The 23,117-nt window shown below is 33.8% G+C and overlaps 1 protein-coding gene across 1 annotated transcript; it reads left to right on the top strand.

Moving 5' to 3' along the window:
- The first annotated feature begins 1,683 nt into the window (after positions 1 to 1,683).
- On the top strand, positions 1,684 to 21,280 carry LOC110739669 (RNA pseudouridine synthase 7-like). Its single transcript, XM_021920125.1, has 12 exons — positions 1,684 to 1,911; positions 1,992 to 2,035; positions 2,148 to 2,225; positions 6,613 to 6,713; positions 6,829 to 6,916; positions 7,362 to 7,440; positions 7,601 to 7,683; positions 11,448 to 11,513; positions 14,603 to 14,659; positions 19,299 to 19,424; positions 20,055 to 20,290; positions 20,830 to 21,280. The coding sequence occupies exons 1-12, from the start codon at positions 1,755 to 1,757 to the stop codon at positions 20,930 to 20,932; spliced, it is 1,218 nt and encodes a 405-aa protein (XP_021775817.1). The 5' UTR covers positions 1,684 to 1,754; the 3' UTR covers positions 20,933 to 21,280.
- The last annotated feature ends 1,837 nt before the right edge of the window (positions 21,281 to 23,117 follow it).

Genomic DNA, 23,117 nt, shown 5'->3' with positions numbered 1-23,117 from the left:
TTAATTTTATGATTAAAACAAATTTTTTGTGATTTAGGTAGCTTAATTAAGTCATAAAATTAACTTAATTTTTTATTTTTAGTTATAGGGTGATTATGTTCATGGCTCAATTAAAGTCAACTTTGTTCTATAATTTTGTTCAAAATTGATTGAAGGAAAAGTTTACTCCATTAGATACTTTTCAGTCGTTACAAATAAGAAGCAATATCGCACGCATTGTCATCGACAACAAAATAATGATTCAATTTTCCAAAATACTATTGTTTGGGCGATTGGGGACGATGAAAAAATTCCAATGCATAAATTTAATTTTGTATAATTACAATTAAATAATGATTCAATTTTCCAAAATACTATTGTTTGGGTGATTGGTGACGATGAAAAAATTCCAATGCATAGATTTAATTTAGTATAATTATAATTTTTAGATTAATTTCACAACAATTATTCACTTTCTGGTAAATATTTTAATTTATTTTATAAAACTAAAGATTAATTTTATATAAATTTTATTTTTGCTAACATGTTCTATTTATCCACTTTTATTAGATGGAAGAGATATGGTGTGTACAAAGTTGGTGATCCTATCAAAAAAAAAATTTTAATACAAATTTTTTTTCATAGAAATATTACATCTAATAGCTATTATTTTTAATGTAATCAAAATATTTATTAGGGGAATAAATTACATAAAAATAATAAAAAATTATCCTTAACAAACAATAGCAAAGTAATCAAAAATATTATGAGTATGATCTAATTACAAAAATTATTTTATGAGATTTTATGTATAAAAAACCGTGGGATATTAGGATTTAAATTATTAAAAAAAATAAAAATTATATTATGAAGTTAATGGGTTTTATCTAAATACCCGATTAATAAGATGTTTTTTTCATAAAAAAAATTTAAAACTTATAACGCAATAAAAAACTTTACCTTCTTTAAACATTTTATAAAAAAGTAAAGTAAATTTTATTTTATACAAATGTAAAGATTTAATTTATATCAATTTTAGTTTGGCTAACATTTTTATCCATTGAGTAGTAGGTTGGTTGTGGAGAAGGTTGGTAATCTATCGAAATAAAAGATATGGTAAAACAATGATAATTATTTAGGATTTAAATTATTAAAAATTTATCATTTCACATTAAAGATTTTATATAACGGAAAAAATATCATATTTATAATTTATTTATATTTAGTAAATTCATTATATTTATATTTAGTAAAAAATAAAAATATTAAACTTTTGTAATTTTGTCTAAAATTATTAAATACAATAAATCAAATCATTAAAAAATTTATATGAAAAAACTATGCATCGCACGGGCTTCCATCTAGTTATAATATGTGGTGTGTCGCTATGAGTAGAATTCGATTGTTTAGAAAAAGATAATTTTTTTTTTTAAAAATTATAAATTATTTTATGTATACTTTTTTATCCAAAACAAATTTATCCACTAATTTAACGTGACATCTAATCTTATCACAATAATATCTATTTGTTTTAATTGGAATGTCAAGTGTCGCTGTCTCATGACCTGACTGTGAGACCGGCTTTATTTATTAGTGTACTGATATGATATAATGATATGATACTAGATTATTTGCAACAATAGGAGTATTATATGAGAAAGATAAAATATTCAGTTAATTCAAATAATAAGTGTTTCGGCATATGAAGGCCCGGCAGGCCGTAACAAGCCCCGGTAAAATAAAACCAAAACCTCGACAGAGCTCTTGGTTAAGAAATGAAGAGAAAGAGAGGAGAGATACAATTCAATCAGCTCGAAGAAGAAGAAGCAGCAACAGCCACATCCGCCATTAACACCACTGCAAACGATATGAACATAGTGTGGCAAACCCCTGCTAATCCTCCTCTTCGTGATGATTACATTTGCCTTAACGGTCAACATAAACCCTCCATTCAATTTTTTAATTTTTTTTAAAATTTTTTACTTAATTTGGCGCCAATTTTTTGTTCTCAGGAAGGCGCCATGTGAAGCCGTATTACTTCGAGTTCATCTGTCATGTTAGTTATCTCTGAATTTCATTTGTTATTTTTTTGGTGTATTTTTTGACTGAAATTTTGAAATTCAATAAATATTAATTTTAATTTTAATGATGGTTAGTGTTAATTGCAGGTGAAGAATCGTTGGGCGGGGAAAACTATAGTTGATATGTTTTCTGAGGAGTTTAAAGGGCGGAATCATGATTACTATGTAAGTAAAGAATCTCAATTGGTAGTGAATGTTTGTTATAAATCTAATGGAATTGAAACGATTAAAAAAGTTTATATTATATTAAGCGTTATCATTATTTGTTGTCTGGTATAGGTAGGTAAAGGAATCGCTTGTATCGATTTGAGGATTGGGGGCTTGAAAAGAATGACAAATGAGTTGTAATGGTTCCCCTTAGGAAATAGATTGTGTTACACTACCTCTCATACCAAACAATTGGTGACGGAAACAATAATTTTAATCCAATTTTACTTAAAAATGCTATAACACACATGTTTTTAGCGTTTGTTCATTTAAATTGTTTGTACCTTTTTGCTCAGGGGCATGGGACTTATTAACAGAATTTCTGTTAGAAATTAGAAGTACCTGTAATTAAGTTATGTTTGTTAATTCAAATCATTACATTACATAAATTTTGGGACAATTTTGTCATAAAATTCTGTCTCAAGTATGTTGTCTGACTGTTTTTGAGTTATTTGCTTGATTTGACATAATTAGAAGGGTCTTAGTGTGTGTGTTGACCAAGTTTTGAATCAGTAAGAAAGTTTACCTTACCAACAATGCTGTAAAAGTAGCTAGGATATGGGACTGGTTGGCTAGCCATCCTTCAGGAAACAATTTGAGGTTCATAGGCATGGGAAAAGGCTGGTTTATCTCTTTGGTAACTTGGGATATGTTAGTGCGATTCCCTGATTACTAGTTATACAACATTGATTGTAAGCCGAAAAAGTAAATCATAGTGCACCCAGGTCTTTAATGCTGAAGGAAGCATCTGAGTGCTTCTTGGATTTTTTAATTGTTAAAATACTTGTGAAGTACCTCATCTACATATATGGCTACAACAGTGATATCTTTTCTTTCCTTGTCTAAGAGAGAGTAATCATATGTGTTTTGAGTAAAACCTCTGAAGCGAAAACTAGCTTAGGAAATCATTGTTTGCTGTAGGTCTTACAAGGGTTTTCTAAGTTTGCACACCTTGTTATCATGATTTGGGACCCTTTCAAGCGTTTTTTTGTTCTTCACTCAGATTATCTTATGAAGAAGCAACTATACATTTATACATGTAAGTATGTAACTGTAAAAAAAGGGCAGCCTTTTAAGTTTTTTATGCTTCCTTAGCTACAAAGCATTTCATACTGGTCATATTAACCATAGCAAGAAGGTTTCAACTTTCATGAAATTCTATCTCTTGCCACTGTCAAAAAAAGCCTTTGCCACAAGTTTGGCCTTCTGCTTCTCCAAAGTTCAATCTCAAATATGGCTGAAAATTGGAATCACTGCATGCTTGCATCCGTTATAATTGTGTTTTGGATATTAGTGATAGGTGTTACAGCCGGCAGTTAGAGCTTAGAGAGCATCACAAATAATAGAATTATTCTCACATGAGATGAAATTGTGGCAAGGTTGGAGTTGGAAATGAAAAGGAAAATGTTTCAAATGATGCCTTCTATATCCAAGACTTTGTAATTTTACTTGGTGATTTTGTCCTTGTATGTTTCATGGTAGAAACATAACATAGGCAGTCAAAAGGTTTGAGATCATAAAAACTGGTTTTACTCTGTTTCTCATAAGCTGTTTTCTCATATAAGTCTATCTAAACAATTATATTTATTAGATAAGTAACTTATTGCAGTCCCCCCCCCCCCCCCCATTAAATAATAGGGAATATTGACTTGAAAAACCAGGCTCTTACCATTTCTAAGAGATGCTAAATTTTACTAAGGTATGCTCTTGCTTGAGGTTTGATGCTCAATACCCTAGATTTGCAGCATCCTTTCATAGCTTTAAAGCGTTATCAGTCTTCTTTTATTGAACAATAGCATTGAACTATTTTTGAACTTATGTAACAAAGGCTTGGATAACTAACTGTATTAAACATTAGTTTTACTACCCATAGAACTTGTCCATGTACTTCTTGTATAGTTTTACACACACAGTGTGTGATCTATATGTATACACTTTTTAATGATATGTCTACATAGTGCATATTGTATACACACAAACACATACATACACATGTGGGTGATGAGGGGGTGCACAAATAATTAAAATGTCTACATTTGCGCATATTGTATACACACAAACACAGACACACACTGTGGGTGAGGGTGTGCGCAAATAGACCCACATCGGACTGGACCTGAACCAGACTAGACTGGTTTCCACTCCATGTAAACAAAAGATTCTGGGTTAAGGTAAAAATCGGAATTTTCGGGTTCAGACTAAAACTTTACATTGTGTTACCCCCTCCATTTCTTTTTAAGTTTTATACCTTGACTGACACATGACAATATACTTGACTTTAATGTAAAAAAAAAATGTAAGTGGGATAACTGAGGTATTTAATAATATAAATGGTAGCGTGGGAGAGTGGGGATGATGAGAGGAGAAAGATAATATGAATGTAGTAGTTTGGTATAAAAGGAAGTGTAATACTTTAAAAAAAATTCCGATTAAGGCAAGTGTAACACTTAAAAAACCCGCAGAGAGTACCTTTTTTTTGCCTCCCCATGCCATTTTCTTTCTTTTCCTCCTTAAATTTTCTCTCTTCTTTATTGTCTATCCTCATTTATTCTTTTCCCAGCAATTTACATTCTTTCTTCCTTTTTCCTTCTCTCTCTTCATAGTACCTCCATTAGAGCTCTCATCTTCTTGATTTCTCTTTCCATAATGGAGCCAAATAATTGGCATTATTCTATTAGGTATTTCCTCCGTTTCATATTAGTTAACACATTTCTTAAGGCACATTGCCAATGCATGATTTCAAACACCAATATCTTCACTATCAATTGGCAAGCATTATAAAAAGTTTATATTAGGAAAATATACATTGAGCCGAATATAACAAGACACCACATGATTATGTTTTCTCTTAAATATACATCTCCAAAAGAAGTCAAAGTAACTTATGTGAATAGTGCTAAAGTCAAAAGGTGTCAAATAATAAGAAATGGAGGAAGTTTTTATTTAATTTATATGGTGTATTAAGTATATATGTAATGCAATTGTGAAGTTTTAATGGTTATTCGAATTAAGAACTTCGGTTTAAGTCATATTTTGGGATTTGCTATTTCTTATACACTTTGTATCTAGTTAGGGCTTATGCTTGCCTAAAATAACAAAAAAGGGGATTATTATATAAAACCGGTCTAAAGCCGAGTGGACCAGAAAAAAAAGTCCAGTCTAGTCTGGACCAATTTATTACTAGTCTGGTCTCTGCTCTTCAATATAGATGTTTTCGGTCCTTGTTCAAATCGCGTTCGCTCTGATTTGGTTTTGGACCGGTACATGGTCCAAATGCAGTTTGTTGCTATTTTAATATATTTCTTCAGTTTTTTTTTTTTTATATATTGCACCACTTGCCTTTTAAGGAAGTATCACAAATATTGCACCATTTCTATTTTAGGAAAAGAAATATTTGTGTTCACACTACAAATATCAAATATACCTTTACTTTTCAACACTTGACTTTTTAGTTAATGTATACCATCACATGGGCAATTTTGTATATTTACCTTTCTCTCTCATCCTTTTTTCCACTACCAAAAATCTTGTGCCAAACTCCTATGGTGCAATAAAAAAAGAACGGAGGAAGTATGAAGGTGGTATATTCTTTTTTTAGGGGCATAGAAATGAATTTGAAGAAGCTATTATTTGTTCCCTTTTGCCAACCTACAAACTCTTACTTAGTTCGCAAAAAAGAAATTTCTACCTCTTTCCCTAATGTTGAAACCAAAATAAATTTTGCACTTCGTATGTTCAGATTCTGCATAAAGGCATTGAATTATTAAATTAAAAATAACGAAACCAGCAATAAATCTTTCGAACTTCACAAATTTGCAAATACTTTTGTTGTTCTTATCTTAATGCTGCTAGAATATTTTTTGTTTTTGTTTATCCTTATTCACTTCTGATTATACTTCCTGAGAGAGGAGTCAATTTGGTTACACTTCGTCTTTGTTTACTAATAACTTTAAAAAAATCATTTTAGATCTTGGGGTTACCCAAGTTCAATGCACATTATTTTAGATAAGGGGGTTGCTCAAGTTCAATTCACATTATTTTAGATAAGGGGGTTACCCAAGTTCAATTCACTACTAAATTAAGTTTAGCAAGCTCTTATTAATCCAGAGAAGCATTATTTTCATGTAAAAAGACTAAAGCCCTGGTGCTTGTGAAGTAGGCAGTTGCAACTAACATAACACATATGCTTATCTGGATTTGGTCTCAGCAAGTTATGTAATAATTATATGAAAGTGGCCTGTGAATTAACACACTAGTGTGTATAACTTCTATCTCGATTTATTCCATAATATGGTCTGTATTGCACTCTATGAGGACTTAGGAGGCTTATTGGTTGGTTCTGCAGGTTAGAGCAGTTAAATGCGGAAGAATACAAGTTGATGGAAAAAATGTCTCTATTTACTACAGAGTTAAACCATCAGAAAAGATCAGCCACTTTGTCCACAGGTTAAATTTGCAAAAACTATCTAAAAAGGACCTGTTCATTTCTGGTGCTGGACACCATTGTTTTTATACTGCTATATTAAGTCCTATGTAGTAATTAATATGACAAAGGTTGTAGGCATGAACCACCTGTAATGGCCTGGGATGTCTCGGTTCTTCAGGAAGAAGAAGATGTGGTGACTATCTGCAAGCCGGCTTCTGTTCCTGTAAGTCTTAATATTGCTATTTGCTTTTGTAAACTACCCTTCTGCATCGGAAAAGCCGCAGTTTTGAGGTGAATATTATTCACTTTACTTGAAAGAAGTGAGATTGAGAATGTGGAAGCTCTTTGGACTTGTTACATAACTGCATATCTTGGTTGTGGGTTAACGTTTTATGCTTTCCATTTATGAAGTTTATTATTCTTCTGTTTAAATATTTTGCTCATTTTTTATTATTGTGCTTGTTGCTATCAATTTCAGAAATGGGTTAGGTCATGATATTTTATGTTTACACTGTCAACATGGACTTTGTACTTTGTTGCACACTTAGGGAGATTTTAAGAATGATAGAAGGCCTTGTGTTGTTTCAAAAAGCAACGTCTGTCTTTATTTGCAGCTTATATTCATATCATAGTACCGTTATAGTTATGTTTTCCTTCTTTCATGAAAGGTTCATCCTTGCGGTCAATATCGGAAGAACACGGTTGTGGGAATTCTTGAGGCGGAACATGGTTTGGCCCCACTATTTCGTATCCTAATTTGTGCTTTTGCTTTCTCTCTATTTTGTATATTAATTGTAATGCTTATAGTGGAAATTTATCTTCTGTAACTAAAGAGCCGGATTCCCAGGCATAACTAGTCAATCTGCATGTTATGTTACCATTTGAAAGCCTTGACAATTAAGTCCAGCGATACATAGGTTGGATCGCCTCGTCTCTGGACTACTGATATTGGCCAGAAGCTCATCCAAGGCTGATGCTTTCAGACAACAGGTAATTTTTGCGTTGATATTGCTTATTAATTACTTTTGGACCTAGTACACTATGCTTGTATTTCACTTTAGAATTTTGCCAATCAGATGGACTTAGGGCTGTGGATTGTGGACTTCTGGATTTTCATGATTTGATCTTTATGAGTTTGGTGGCCTTTAGTAGAAGTACATTGATTTTTTGAATTACCCAGTCCCTGCCATCACTTTTCTTTTTGAAGCTTTAGTTGCTAAATAAATGAAAAGAGGGGGGGGGGGGTGGGGGTTGTTTCAGAAGCATCCTTTTTTATTAAGAAATATATGTGAGTCACTGTCTCGCTTTCTCAGTACCAGAAGTTGTTTATTTAGGACGTAAGTAGAAGTTTAAGTGGTTAGGATATAAAAAGGAATAACTAGATAAGATTACTGTAATTCAAATGCTGTCCAAAATACATCATATATGACATTTTAACTGCTAATTCATGATAAATCTCTACTCAAGCTGATCCAAATATCGAATCCAACTTATATATGGCTAATTCAAGATAAATCAGTCCAACCCAATATTTTGATAATTAATTAATTTTATTGGGTCTGTGTACTACTGTACTGTCATGTTTTTCATCTTTGTCGCATTTCTTTATCCTTGCTTATTGAAAACTGTACAATTGTACATTGTACCCTTTGTCATAAAGGAAAGTTAAACACGATGTCTTTTGGCTACCTTGTTTTAAAAGTTTTGTTAAGATCAATTCTAAGGACTTTGCAGGTTAATTTCAAGATAATGTTGGATATCTGAACTTATAGTATGTAACTATGGATCAATATATAAAAAAGCTCACAGCACACCAAGGTGATAGGGGTCCTGCTGCACCTAGGAGCACCTTGGGTACCAAAAAATCTGGTGTAAAATTATAGCAATGCACCTAAGTTGTGCTTCAAGTGTGCCTTGAGTGCACCTCATGTGCATTAAGAAGCGGTATTGTTGTTGATAAAGACCTCAATTCAAACACTTAACTAAACCAAAACTTAAGTATAGTGGCCAAGTAAAGGACAAGATCTACAAGGATTTAACTTAAGCTCATGAGTTTAAGCTAGATCGAAGATGGGTAAGTTTCATCGTCTTGGAACTACACTAGCAAGATATGATGCATGGAATTTAATATAGGGGAAGTTCTAGTGGGATAAAAGGATCTGTGACTCACCACTACACATACATCAGGAGGAATAGGGGAGATAAGGATGGGTTTGGCTTTTAATGAGCATGAACATTCAAGAGCATGACTCAGGTAGCAACACAAACATGCAGGGTAGTTCTATCTTAAATTCCTCTCTTGAATCACAATAACATAACATAACTATAATCATGATCTCATGTCAATCATAAGCAACACAAACCTTGCAAAGTTATCCACATCAATTTTACAACATGTGTTTGCAAGCTAATCTAAGAGCGCTTGGTCTATCCTAAATTAGCAATATCTCAACCACTAATTAAGGAGCCCTAGCATGTGCTAATGCTGATACCATTGACAAAATTAATCAATTGATAGACTTAGAGAATTGTAAACACCTAAACATCCCTTCAATCTCTTAATTAACCTTAGGCATGCATAGTTGGGTAACTTGGGTTTCACCCCACCCCTACCTAGAATACTACTCACTTGCATATTTAGGTGCTCTCGAATTGCACAAATCACTATATCTTTAGAGATAGCCATAACTAAGTAAAATCAAGGTTTAAAGATCAAGATTGTTAGGGTGAACACTTTTATATTTACTTCTAATTAATAAGAGCTGCAAAAAGCGAAATTACGAGTTAAGTAACCTAAGTCTTCTTTTATATAAAAAACTCTTAATATGCAATCATAATATCACGTGATCCACCACAATCAAGCTATATTATGGATAGGCTAAGATTAGAGAATTTTATATTGAAATAAACAAGCATAAAATAAGAAAGTATAAAAGTAAGCTATCTATTGTTACTTCATAAACCTTCAAAAGTTGAGTACAAAGATGATTATCGATTACGATGAGATAGAGACCTAAATAATCGCATTATTGGTGTGTCTTTTAGTGCTTAATCTTTTAACAATCAGTGAAACCTTATTTTCAGTTAGCCTCTTCGAATACAATTCTACTGAAGCAAACTGATTTATGTTGAAGCGAGTCTAACAGCTGGTTGGAGTGTTTGTATATGTTAGTAGCAATCCTGTGACCGGATTTGACGGAGTTTTGCTGATTCTGTAAACACTGAGGGGCACATAATTATTGGCTTTGCATCAGAACAGTTGATTCTTGGATGAGATGAGAATTTATAATAAGGCTCAAAGCACACAATGCAGCAATAGGGATCCTTCTGTGTCTTAGGTGTGCCTCAGTCTGCTTGCACTTAAATAAAATTTAAAATTTTGGTGAAAGAAAAAGCGCCTCTTTGAAATTGCTTTGTTGAGATCAATATATAAAAGCTCTTGACCCCTATTGCCCAGGTGCAAGGCGTGCCTTATTATACGCTATAGGTCCAATTTTCTTGAAAAATGATACACTATGCTATCTTCACATGCCAGCATCTTATCAACCAGAAATCCCACTGCAAGGTCTGCAATCATTCAACCACCCACAAGAGAACTATAATAAGGGAGAGTTTTGGTCCGGAAAAAGTATAAACAAAAAGAAGTATTGGGGCTGGAAAGTTAGTGGATTGGTTTTTTAAAGGAATTGGAATTTGAATGGCTAAGTGATAGAGCTGTGTTGATTTGTAAATGACGGGGATGCCAATTTTGGTATGTTGGAATTAATATTTTCTTGAAAAGACAAGTGCATATGTATGAACTATAATTGGATCTAGATCTACCGTTGCATTTTTTAAGGAATTTAAACCAGAGCTGAGAAGAAGAATTTGGGAAGGAAACCAATTTTACGAAAAAAAAAATGAAGAAAAGGCAGTTCTATGAAAGTAAATAGCAATTGTTTCTAAGTAAAAAATAATAAAGATAACTAAGAATAGATGTTGGTATTGAAAATAAGATATGATCACTTTACCCCTTTACGTTCATGGGACTTCAAGGTTTAGCTAACCATTGAAACAAAGTCTATATTGTGATGAAAAATTGTACAAACTAATTTTATACATGTAGTGACTGGACCTCCTTAGGCCCTAAGGCAGTTCCACCCCTGGTAATATGTAAATATCTGCTTTTTTCTAGTACTAATTAATTCGCTCAAAATAATGATTCTTGCCCCAAAATTTTGAACCAGGCATATAGTTTGGGAAGGAGGTATTATATTCAAAATTATACAAGTGTAATTGGATTAATACTAACCTTGAAACATCTATGCACTTAAATTTCCCAACCAATTTTATATAAAAGGCATCAATGCAATCAACTAGTAGCTAGACAAGACCAGTAGCTATGAGTATTGAACTTAGTGATAGAGTGAACTTGTGCAAGACAGTTCCTCTAATAGACTTATAGACTACTGCTTGTAGAGATAAAATCAAGTGTTAAACAAATTATGCAATGCCTAAATTAATTACCAATTTGCTGAGGTAGGTTAATAACACTCTTGGATTTATTGCTGCATGCACTGTATCCTTTCTTTTGTTTGCAAAGTTATCTTTCCTTAATATGAAACCTTGGGTATCCGAAAGTAGTAGATTATGTACCATATTTAAAAATATGTAGTTCATACAGGTATTGGTTTAGAACTTCAGCCATATTTGTCTGGATTTTCAATATAAGACATGTTAATTATTTTGCTGATTATTGACCTTCTGGTTTTCAGATTGAAGCTGGACTTGTGAAAAAACTGTATATTGCGAAGGTTGTAGGGGTATTTCCAGAGGGTGAGGTACTCTTTACATCAATCTCTTTAATTTATAATTTATCAAATAGTTTGAAGTTTTTAAACAACTTTATCTTGTATAGTTGTATTAATGAAAGGGATAAGTAATGGATTGGATAGCAAGATTGTAGTAGGATCTGATCCGATTTCTCTTGACAATTTGACATTGCCATTTATCAATGTTACGAGAGATGTAGTTTACTAATGTCTAGGTTATTTAATGCCTCATCCTTTTCACCCTTTCTTCTCATTTCTGTGTGGTCCACTTACATAGTTACGTTAAAGAAACTTTGGGGATTCTGGAATCAGCTTTGCAATTATATGGACCCTTTCACCCTTTAATTTATGAAGATCTTTTTGCATCATGACTGACTTGTTAGGGAGCTTATGCTCTAGACTCCTCATTTTATAATTGTTTGTTCTGGCAAAATGATTGTATAAAGGGAAACATGACAAGGTGTTGGTGAACTCATAACTGTCTAACCTATATTTTATGGCTTGTTGGCTTAACTCTATGTGCCATAAGGTGACCATGAGGGCATCAATGTGGTTAAAGAACCTGCCTTTGTACCATCCCATCTAAAGAGACTTCAAATGAGGATTGCGGTTGGTCAGGGAGGGGGTAGGGTAAAGAGGGGGCATCTTCCTCGATAGGTAGGAGGTAGCTCGCTCGTCAAGTTTTATTAGGGTGAAGCCTGACTGCCTGAAGCCTTCTTACCCCAAACATCCCAATGTAACCTCCGTGGTTTTAGAGGCATTATCACTGACCTAGGCGAAGTCAAATTGAATGCAGCTGGAACAGCAGAATGGTCGGTCTTTACAAAACCAACTTTAGCACATGTGATGTGGGTGAATTAGCCGCCCAAGTAGATTGGTTCTTTTTTTTTTTTTTTTTCTTTTTTTTTGTTGGGGGTGGGGGAGAGGGGGTCCTAGTCGTTTTTTGGAGGTGCAAGGCTGGATAATAGGTGATATTCATTTTTTTAATTGCTTTGACCCCATATAGAAGAATACAATTAATCAATCTATTAAAATTTGAATTGTGTTAATTGTGAGAAAATGAACCAGATTTCTATGTTTAATCAAATCTTTATTTCCTCAATCCTTCTCATGAATAAGCTATTTTCATTAGGCAGCCTTCTAACGATTTTAGTGACATTTATTTTCTCTTTGCTATCTCATTTTGTTAGCCTTGACTATTCTTTAAATTTTTAGCTACAATATTTAATCCGATTGGGCATCATTAATTGCTTGAGTTGGGTTCACTTAGGGAGTTTAGTAGTGGACTAGTGGTGCTCAAGTAGGAAATTATAAAAAGGAGGTTGTGTTGGTTGGAAAAGTTTGAAAAAAAAGGGTTTTTGTTTTGTTAAAAGGTAGAAGATTTATTACTACTAGAAGTGTAAAGTAAACAGAAAGAGGAAATAAAACAAGGAATTCGTAAATTTTTGAGTCAACCTAGTCACGCGATCGAGCCAGCTTGCCCCACCGGATTGGGCATGCATGACAAACCAAGTGGAAACTGAAAAGTTCCTTTGCGCGATTGGATTGACCCGCCAAGGCATGCATAAAGGCGGAAAAGTCTCATCGCAAATCAATGGGACCTTGCAAGATTGCATTCCTCGGGTTTATGTATTCAGCTATATTTTGGCCCATTGCATTCAAAAGCAACCTGAAAAGTCCGATGTCTTTCGGTTGTGGTCCAAATGAATAAAAAAGCAAATTCAAGTACACAAATTATTACAATAATAAAACAACACTACATAAACACTAGAAAAAACAAGAAGAGCGCAATTGAGATCTATAGTAGACAAGGGGCTGGTTAAAACTCTATAAAATTGACATATCAACGTCTCAATTTGTTTTAACACTCTAAAAGTTTAAAGGCGCACTTTTTTCATTCTATTTACTATTTCAATAAAATTTTTGAAGGGTATCCCATGCTTTTTTGGAACTTGTTGCGTTAGCAACTTTCTCAAACATATCATCAACAACTTTCACTTGTATATTATCAACTTTCTCAAACATATCATGGTCATAAGTGCACTTTGATCTTTTTTTCTCTTGCTTTTTAAAGCTTCTTTATATGTTTTGTTTTATTTAGTTTTATCCCATTTTCAGCAATCTCTCAAAGTCATTGTGCATCAAGAATTGTTTTTATGCAACGTGACCACTTATCATAACTTTCTGTTATGAGTCTAGGATATTGAAAAGCTATGACATTATTATTTTGTTGCCATATTTTATAAACTAGCTGTGATACCAATATATATGAATATATTAGAAGCATATTGAACACTCACAAATTCTTCACACAATATCATCAAGAGGAAAATATGCACGTAAAATAGGTCTCATATAGCTCTCTTAATATGAGAAACTACTGTAAATTACATCCTACACATTTATATTATGCTACCACCTAAACTATTTGACAGATACCATATTTATCCTTAACAATCTCTCTGTCTAAACTAATTGTAGTAAATGTCAAGTTTTGTTATTTTCAACATTTACCCTACTGACTGTAATAAAACTGTGTTTTTATTGAGTCAAGTTTAGTTATTTTTGACATGCTTGCTATTTAGGCTTAGGAGAGCTCAATATACTTACAAGGAGTAGTTCTACTTTTCAGCAACACTTAAGTGACAATCTTTCTTTTCCTCTCTTCTTGGCTTCTCAGCTTGTGGGGCTGGGATCTAGGGTTAAACTCTGTATTGGTTATATGTGATATAAATACTTTAACGTTTAACACTCAGTGTCTTGGTGACGTAGGCTGAGGGACACAAAATAGGTAATGCTAGTTGTTTTGCTGTCTTATCCTTGCATTGAAGTTTTCTGTTTGTTTTAAACATTTAGACAATCACAGAGGTTGCATAAGTCTCATTCAGTCATGCCTGTATGCCTAGATATATCATCCTCCGTGCTCCATAGACAATCAGACAAAGATAAAGGAACAGAATGATATCACTTCCACGTTTATTATAGTTATGATCACAATCTGGTGCAATTTTTTAAATATTCTATACATTTGAATAACTATTGCATTGATAATTACCTAGATTTCTATTGATTTGGCACAATTGGTTTATCTTTTGCAGCAAGTTGTTGATGTAAATGTTAATTATGATGCTCGAGAAGGAAGAAGTACTGTGGAGGTATGATCTTTTCTCTCAACTCTTGGAAATGTATGATAAAAAAGGTTGAAAATTACGCAGTAGAAATTTATGTGAATAAGTCTTATGACATGGCCATAAGAAAAATATCATATATCTTAGATCTCATGGCTATGACCTAAAGGTCTTGTTGGTGCAATGATTTTAGCAGAGGATCAGTTAGGCTTTAATAGCAATATGATGGTGGGGGATATAGGAGAACAGTGTTGGAATAAATGAAAGGAGGGATCTGGAAGACTGAGGAGGAAGAATGCGAAGAGGCAAAGAAAGGAAAAAATTGGGAATGCCAGATATAATTTATCTTTTATTAGCAGGAGTAATATCATACTTGAATTTGGAATTATTGTGGACTAACTAGTTATTGGCCCGGATGATGCCCCAGATCACTATAAATTAGTAAGTTTGATAAAAACTAAATTTAAAAGTTAGTGTTCAACAGTATTTATAAGTGAATAAAAATATATTGGAAAAATTGTTATTATTAATCCCAACTTTAGGCCATTTACTTTAATTAATCCCAACTATCGATTATTTTTGAATAATCCCAACTTTAGGGGGCGTTTTCTTTTATCAGGTCAAATGACCGGTGACCAGTTTAAAAGGTAACTTTTTTTAATTTTTTTTTCTAAAATGCCACGTGTTGCAGTTTCATTAGTCAAATTTTTTTTTAAAAAAAACAAAAAAAAATAAAAAAAACCAAACCTAGCCACCTTCATCCCACCGCCTCCCTCCCTAGCACCCACCGGAAACCACCATCTTCCTCCCCAACCCTTCCAAAAACCATCGAATTTCCTTGAGACCACTCGCTGCCTCACTCTCTTCCCCTGAAACCACCCGCAACCTCACTCCCTTCCCCCAAAACTACTCGCAGCCACCCCCCTTCACCGAAAACAACCCGCAAGCCATCATTTTCACTCCCGAAACCACCGCAACTCCACTCCCCTTTGCCAAAAACACCAGATCCCCATGCCCAGTCCCTTCAAACCACCTCACCCGTTCGTTTTCAAGGTGGTTTCGGGTGCCGAAACCACCACATCCTTGATTTTTGGGTGGGTTCTAGCTTTCAAGTGGCTGAGGTGGGTTCTTGGTGGTGTTAGGGGAGGATGTGGGTTTCTAGTAGGGGTAGGGAGAAGGTGGTTTCGGGTGAGGGGCTGGGTTAGGGTGGCGTTGGGTTGTCTAGTTTAATTAATTTTTTTTTATTTTTTAAAACTTTGATTTTTATTTTTTATTTTTATTTTTTTGGACAAATCACGTGTTGACTCATGTTCAATAACCCGGTATAACAGGTCGTTGACCGGTTTCGACCTGATGAAAGAAAATGCCCCCCAAAGTTGGGATTATTAAAATATAATCAATAGTTGGGATTAATTAAAGTAAATGGCCCAAAGTTGGGATTAATAATAATAATTTTTCCAAATATATTAATAAATTTAAGATTAATGGGTTCTAGTTTTTATTCATTTTACTTTACATAATAAAATAATAACTTTTTGTCAAAATAAAATAAAATAATAACTTATGTAAATATTACGGAGTACTTTGTATAATTGTTTGATTAGTATTGAATCTAGAAAATTAGCATCTAAGGAATTAACAACTTTTAGTGTGCGATTAATGTCTTACAAATTTAATTGTAGATTATTGTGCAATTATTTAGGAGTTACATTCTATGGGAAAATTAAGTACAATGGTTAAACATATGAAGAGTTTTAGGGTAATGAATGATGACAAATAAGGTGACACATAGTGTCCATGTGGCGCCAAGTCATATGGAAGGAACGGTGACACATGTCGGTAGCATGTTGTCCTTTTGAGTTTTAATAATATTATAGATTCAAAATAGCTCATCAAATTGCTCCCTCTTGTTTTAAAAGTAGCTGACAATTGTAGCATCTGATTAATAAATTGGTAGATTCTGATGGACTTAGCCTTTTACTCTTTCAGTGACTGGTTTGGGATAAGGATGCATACTTCTGACCCTCTTTAGTTACCTTAAAGTGGATGGTAGCCTCTTTAGAATTGGAGAAGGGTTTGGTTGAAAGTAGGACTATTTCACAACCGGATCAAAAATTGGAAAGGACTGGAATTGGAATCCGGACTATGCACAACCGGACCAAAATTTGGAAAGGACTGATTTTATTTTATTTTATATTTATAAGGCTCACAAGATCATATGGCTCTTAATATCAATTTGTTGGGAAAAGAAGAATGCAAAGAATGAAAACAAAGTTAAAAGCAACTTACTGCTTTTTTTTATTCAACATTTAAGAACAACTTAAATGCTAATATATAGGCTACAACATTAATAAAGATAAAATAAATAGCAACTAACTCATCCACTAACAACCTGTAGTTTGCTAAACAAACCCTTGTTATCAGGCTAAACCGCTAAAATCAACCTACTTATAAACTATTTTCTAAGAATAAGATGCATTGATCCACTAACTTTGAAGCTTAACATTTAACATAACAGATTTGAATGGAATATTTTAGTGTTTGGTTGAGCATATTTTTTGCAACGGATTCTAATCTATTTCCGACCAAGGGTATCTAACTCCGCGCCAACCCCATAGAATCTCCTACCCACCTCACCCCCCTAAGATTCTAATCTATTTCTCCTAGATACATATCCTAGCTATTATACAAAGGGGAGAGAAAGGAGATGATATGAGGTAACATCGATGGTGCTCATGTTTAACTCCAGTTATCCCTCTTTTGTTGGTGACGAAGTTTCAGTCAATTCACCACACTAATTTAATTTTTATTTCTTGATGCGTTCATTCTATCTTAGGATTAGTTTTTTTGCCGTTGTTAGGCACTAAATTTTTCTTCAAGTATGATCTAATATTTGGTGTTGAGTTAGTTGGAGTTTGGTGAAGAATGAAGATGTTGGCAAATTGTAAATGAGATTTGCTGTTTTTATTTTTTTGTATAGGGTTTTGGGTAATTAACTGTATATTAATATAGAGGATTTATCTTTTTTGCTCACAATGGAGCCCTCTAAAAAGAAAGAAAAAAAAGGAGGAATAAGAAATAATTTTTTTTTTCATAGACTCAGAATCCATTCTAAAGCTATCTAAACAATAGAAACAGATACCCAAGTGATCCCATTTTCAAGCTAAACACATTTAGCTAGTTATGGCCTTATGGGCTTCAACCCATACCTCCTTGGAATGAGTTTTCAATCCATTCAATTCCAATTAGATGAACCAAACGACTCTAACGTGTGATAGATTGATCATTTAAGCAGGTTTATGACCTTAATTATATATATTGGTTGAACTGATGAAGGATAGGTTGTACCCACCATCTATGAGGAAGGAAAAGGAGCCAATGCTGATCCACTTGAAGCAAACGCTAATGTCAATGACAAAATTTACAGCAAAATCATTGGGTTAGCAATATTTAACACAGGCTCCAAAATTAAGATAAATAGTTTGAGGGACTTATGGGGATAATCCGGAAATTATTGGAGGAAAACCTAATGCTATGTGTTAATAAAAATATGAAGTGGGTGATATACGTGGAAACAAGGTTGTTAGGATCGGGATCCTACCTTAGATCGATGAGGGGGGGTGGGATCGAATCGATAGAATCGGATTGTAAGATCGTAAGATCCTACTTAATAACGAATAATAATATATATTATGCTATAAATTGACTTAAAAACATTTCTTCTAAGGGGTTTCAATGCTAAAAGACATTGGTTTGCTTAAGAAAGGTCGATCTCCATTTAGATTTGTTTGTATGGTAGTTAGAAAATTAATAACACAAGTTTAAATTAATAAATTATGTGCAAATTTGTCAAGAATGAGACCTTAACTATGACAATTGCAAGTTGTCAATTGATAAAATCATAATAATGTCTCTGATTTGCTAATTTATTAGCGATAATTATTGAATACATTAAATTTAGGTGCATATAACCTAATGAGTAATAAAAAATATGTCAAAATAAATCAAAGTCTCATATTATAGTAAAATGTTGGATCGGATCGTAGGATCGTAATAAAATCGTAGGATTGTGTTGAGATCCTACCACTAATAATTAATATCGGAGTAGGATCGTAAGATCCTACAAACTTTAAGATCCTACCAAAGATCCGGATCGATCACACAATTTTGGATCGTAGAATCGTAGGATCGTAAGATCCGGATCGGGATTTTAACAACTATGCATGGAAAGAATCCTGAAAAAGGCATAAGAAGTTATTGGGAATCTCACATAGAGGGAAAATCAGAGTTATAATGGAGAAAGCAATAAGACAACGATGTTCGAAAATCTAACTCATAACAGGGATAGGTACATCATATAAGTAAATTTACCGATTTTGTTTCAAGTGGAAGTTGCTTGCATTTTCTTGGCTTTGAATCTCTGAAGTGGTCCTGCAGATCCTGCTCTGAGAAAAACTTATCTCACGTATCTTTTTTTTTTTTTTTTTTTTTCTTTTTTCTTTTTCGTTTTGTTGCTTGTTATATGATGATTCATCTTTCCAAGTCACTCTTACAGTCTTACATGTCAATCTTTGGTTGGTATTCAATTTTAGAACCCTCGTTTTTTTATCTCAATTTCAAGTGGTTTACCTCCACAGTATCTTTACTGATTTCTTTGATTATTTAGGTTGGAGATGATGCTGTCAATGTAAAACTGAAAGGAAAGACTGCTTCTACAAAGTTTAAAAGAATAAATACCAATGGAGATTACAGCATTGTCTTCTGTGAACCCTTCACTGGCCGAACTCATCAGGTTAAATAGAGTATTGTAACATAACAGTTATAGTTTTATGCAGTGATTGTGTCGGATCAGTCAGATCCAATAACGTTTTCTACCAAGCTCAAGCTTGTAATCTGTCTTCTATTTCATTCACCTCATATTTTCTCTCATTTTTATGGTGTTACTTTTACTATCAATGTTCATTATCATTGACAAATGTGGAGCTCGAGAAGCATGCTCTTTTGTATTTATGAATTATAAGCTTAAAAATATTAGTTTATTACATGTTGACCATCTATAATTGGTGACGGTGTGATCCCTATGCTGGGAGATGATGGACCTGTAATTGTATATATGTGATATGTGATGAAAAATGTTAAGTATTCACACGTTTTTTTATTATAGCCTTTATAATAAAAAATGTTTTAAGCCAACATTGCAGGAGTTCAACTTGGATTTTTTGCTACAAGATTGACCTAACCTATCCTTTTTAGGAGTTGTAGCATGTAGGAGTTGTAATTTCTTTTCTAACCATTTAAGATAGTTGATCCAGTGAATTGAATAGTGTAAATTAGTTTTCCTAGCTTGTCTGTGTTGCTAGCTTCTTTGCACAAGAAATTTAAATATATTGATTTTGTTGATTCAATTTCACCTGTTTGCCAGATACGAGTTCATCTCCAGTATGCTGGTCACCCAATTGCCAATGACATGCTCTATCTTGGTAAATCAGTTGGTCGGCGTTCTACTGAGGGGAAAAGTGCTGATAGAGTAGCTGCCCAATTGAGGGATTCTATATCATCCAAAACTTCTGAAAACAATGACCAGCCAGAAGAAGAATTTTTCACAGATTTTGATAGGGATCCTTTGTGTACACATTGCCCAAATTTGGCCCCTACAGGGTAAGAATTGTTCTTGTCAATAGTTTTTAGGATAAGTTTACCTCTGAAGTATGCTGCTAAGAGGAAAGCACAAGGGAAATTGTTTATTGGTATTTATGTGCATAGTAAGTGCTGCTGAGCATCTAAACTAGATATTATGTAAATAGATTTTTGCTGCATGAGAGTGGTTGGGGGCTGGGGGATGTTGTCAATATATTGCATGAGAACCTGAGTACTTTCGCATAGGACCACAAAGCCGCTTATGTGTTTCCTTAATTTAGACCAACCTCCACAAGGAGAACTATCAACTAGACCTCCGCAACCTAGTTGCTTCCTAATGAAAGAGTTCAATTCGTTTCCTTATTAAATGCCTTTTTTATGTTGCTTTAAGTATGCTATTTGTATACGTGTCCGTACTTAAGTACAGGCTTTCCTCTGCTGCAGGTTTTTTTAAAAAAAAATTAATTATTAAATTTAATATATACTACTGTACTCTTTTATTTTGATGTTATTTTCTGGTATTTTACTTTGCTGATAATGCTGTGTTCCTTTCACTTAAGGTACGACGGGCTTGAAGAGGGATTATGGCTTCACTGCATAAGGTACACTGGACCTGATTGGACATATGAGTGCCCATATCCAGATTGGGCAAAACTTGATTGATACTGAGTGGTCCATGTCTACTTACCTACTTATTTAGTAAATTGCTCGTATTTTTGAGAAGTTGAAGCTGGCAATTTCCTACGAACTAGTCAAGTTCAGAGCAGTTGACTTTTGAATTGTTCTGCTCTGCCCTGTAGATTCCGACCAATTTTATATGTTGATATTCAACTATTGCTTCATTGATGTTTATTTTTCCAGTTTTTACTGTATGGAGAACTATTGGTTGAGTGTTTTACTCTGTTCAGCGTAACAGAATATATATTTTTCTTTCTTACATTGCCAAATCGCGTGCCAACTTAAATCTCATCAGGCAAGCACAAGTGTAAGCTTTAAGCTTTGCGCTTGACACACAGTGAATATTCTTTTTGGCATGATTCCAATTACAGGTTGAAATGACGATGAACATTTCTGCAAATCTAATCAGGACATCAGGTATCTCTGTTAGGTAATTGATCTGCATATTTAGTTCTCTATATAGCTGGAAGATATTAATGTCTCAGCAGCAACAAACCTGAAGCAGTAAAGATTCGACTCAGGTTAAAACCACCAGGAAGTTAACTTATACTTAACTTTTCCCAAAATTATACCATCTTTTGTTGCTTACATTAATAGAACATCTAACTGATTGCAATCGCAACTTTTGCAAGGTTGCAATCAATTCCAATGATATATAATGAAACCATAATCCACGTTTCTAAGTATGTTGCTATCAAAAAGAAATGTGATAACTTATTTAAGATAATTGTCTATTGACTATTGCGCAATTTAATTATTTTACTGTCTTTTGACGAGTAGATGGAGCACTTGTAAGTTGTAACCAATAAATCAAATGTGTAGTTGATGATTATTTTTTTTATTTTTTTTTACACTGTACAAATTCTATAAAAAAATCTTTCTTAATCTATGAAATCATGACTCAAACTATACTGAACTACATATAATCTTTCTTAATAAAAAGTTTACATTAAAAAACTTGATTACACTTGGCTAATCTTATAGGGCCCCTTATGTTATTCTGTCCTTAGGCCCCCAAAATCTCAAAAATTGTCTTATTTATACCTCCTTAAATAGTTATTTATTGGCAAATGTGAAACAAAAGCAAACTCAAATGTCATCTATGCTAATGATGCAAGTGATACTGAGTTCTTATATCTAAATTTAAGGAGGTATCACTAAAACAGTAAAACATCATTAAGTACATCAAGGATCGTAGAATAAAATGAAAGCATGTTAAATATCGCCAAGCCTCTTCAAGTCAAACAAGCTCCTGACTTAAACCAAGCTAGGCTAGCCGGCATCTCTATTCATCATACTAGGGGAGGGGTGTTTAAAATACCCGATCCGAAAATTTGATGATCTGATCCGAAATTTTGGATATCCGACCCGATTTTAGCAGTTTGGATATTTCGGATTAGATTTCCGAAAAAAAATTCGGGTTTCGAATCGGATACGAATTGGAATTTTCCTGAAAATTTCAACGACTCGAAAACCTAGTGATTAGATCCAAAATTTTCGATTATCCTGATTTTCGGATCGAATTGGATCCAATATCCGAAATTGAACAAATTACATCATACAACGTGAATCTAATCGATATGCAGAGAACCTCCGCTGTTAATGCCTATTCACGACTTCCAATAGTTAACAAAGCAGATGACATAAGTATCTCCTATAAGGTGATAGAGTATGTGAGAAGTTGATGATATTCTCATTATGTTTAACATGTATTTATACACCTAAGAAGCAGTGGCGGACTTGGGCTTAGACCTGGTGGGTCAAGTGACTCAGCAGGCCCAAAAAAAAATTTTAAGTTATTTAAAAAAAAAAAAAAAAAAAAAAAAAAAAAAAAAATCAGTTTCAAGCCCTAGCCTCTTCGTGCTCTTCGTGACTTCGCCTTCTCCGCCTAATCGCCTCCATTCTTCTCTTCGTGACTTTGCCTTCTCCGCCTAATCGCCTCCATTCTTAATCGCCTCATCTCCATTCTTCTCTTCGTGACTTCGCGTGACTTCGCCTCTTCGCTCATCTCCATTCTTCTCTTCGTGAATTCGCCTCTTCGCTTCGTCCCAGCCAGGCAGTCAGGCAGCCACCGTTCTCTTCGCCTAATCGCCTGGTAGTCGGACGTCGGTGAGCGGTGACTCGGTGGTCGTGACTCGTGGACTCCGTCTTCTTCGTGAAATCGCTACTC

The sequence above is a fragment of the Chenopodium quinoa genome, unplaced genomic scaffold, assembly GCF_001683475.1.
Source record: "Chenopodium quinoa cultivar QQ74 unplaced genomic scaffold, ASM168347v1, whole genome shotgun sequence".
Classification (NCBI taxonomy): Eukaryota; Viridiplantae; Streptophyta; class Magnoliopsida; order Caryophyllales; family Amaranthaceae; genus Chenopodium; species Chenopodium quinoa.
Note: the sequence above shows the minus strand (reverse complement) of the source record. Positions and strands in the feature narration are given on the sequence as shown.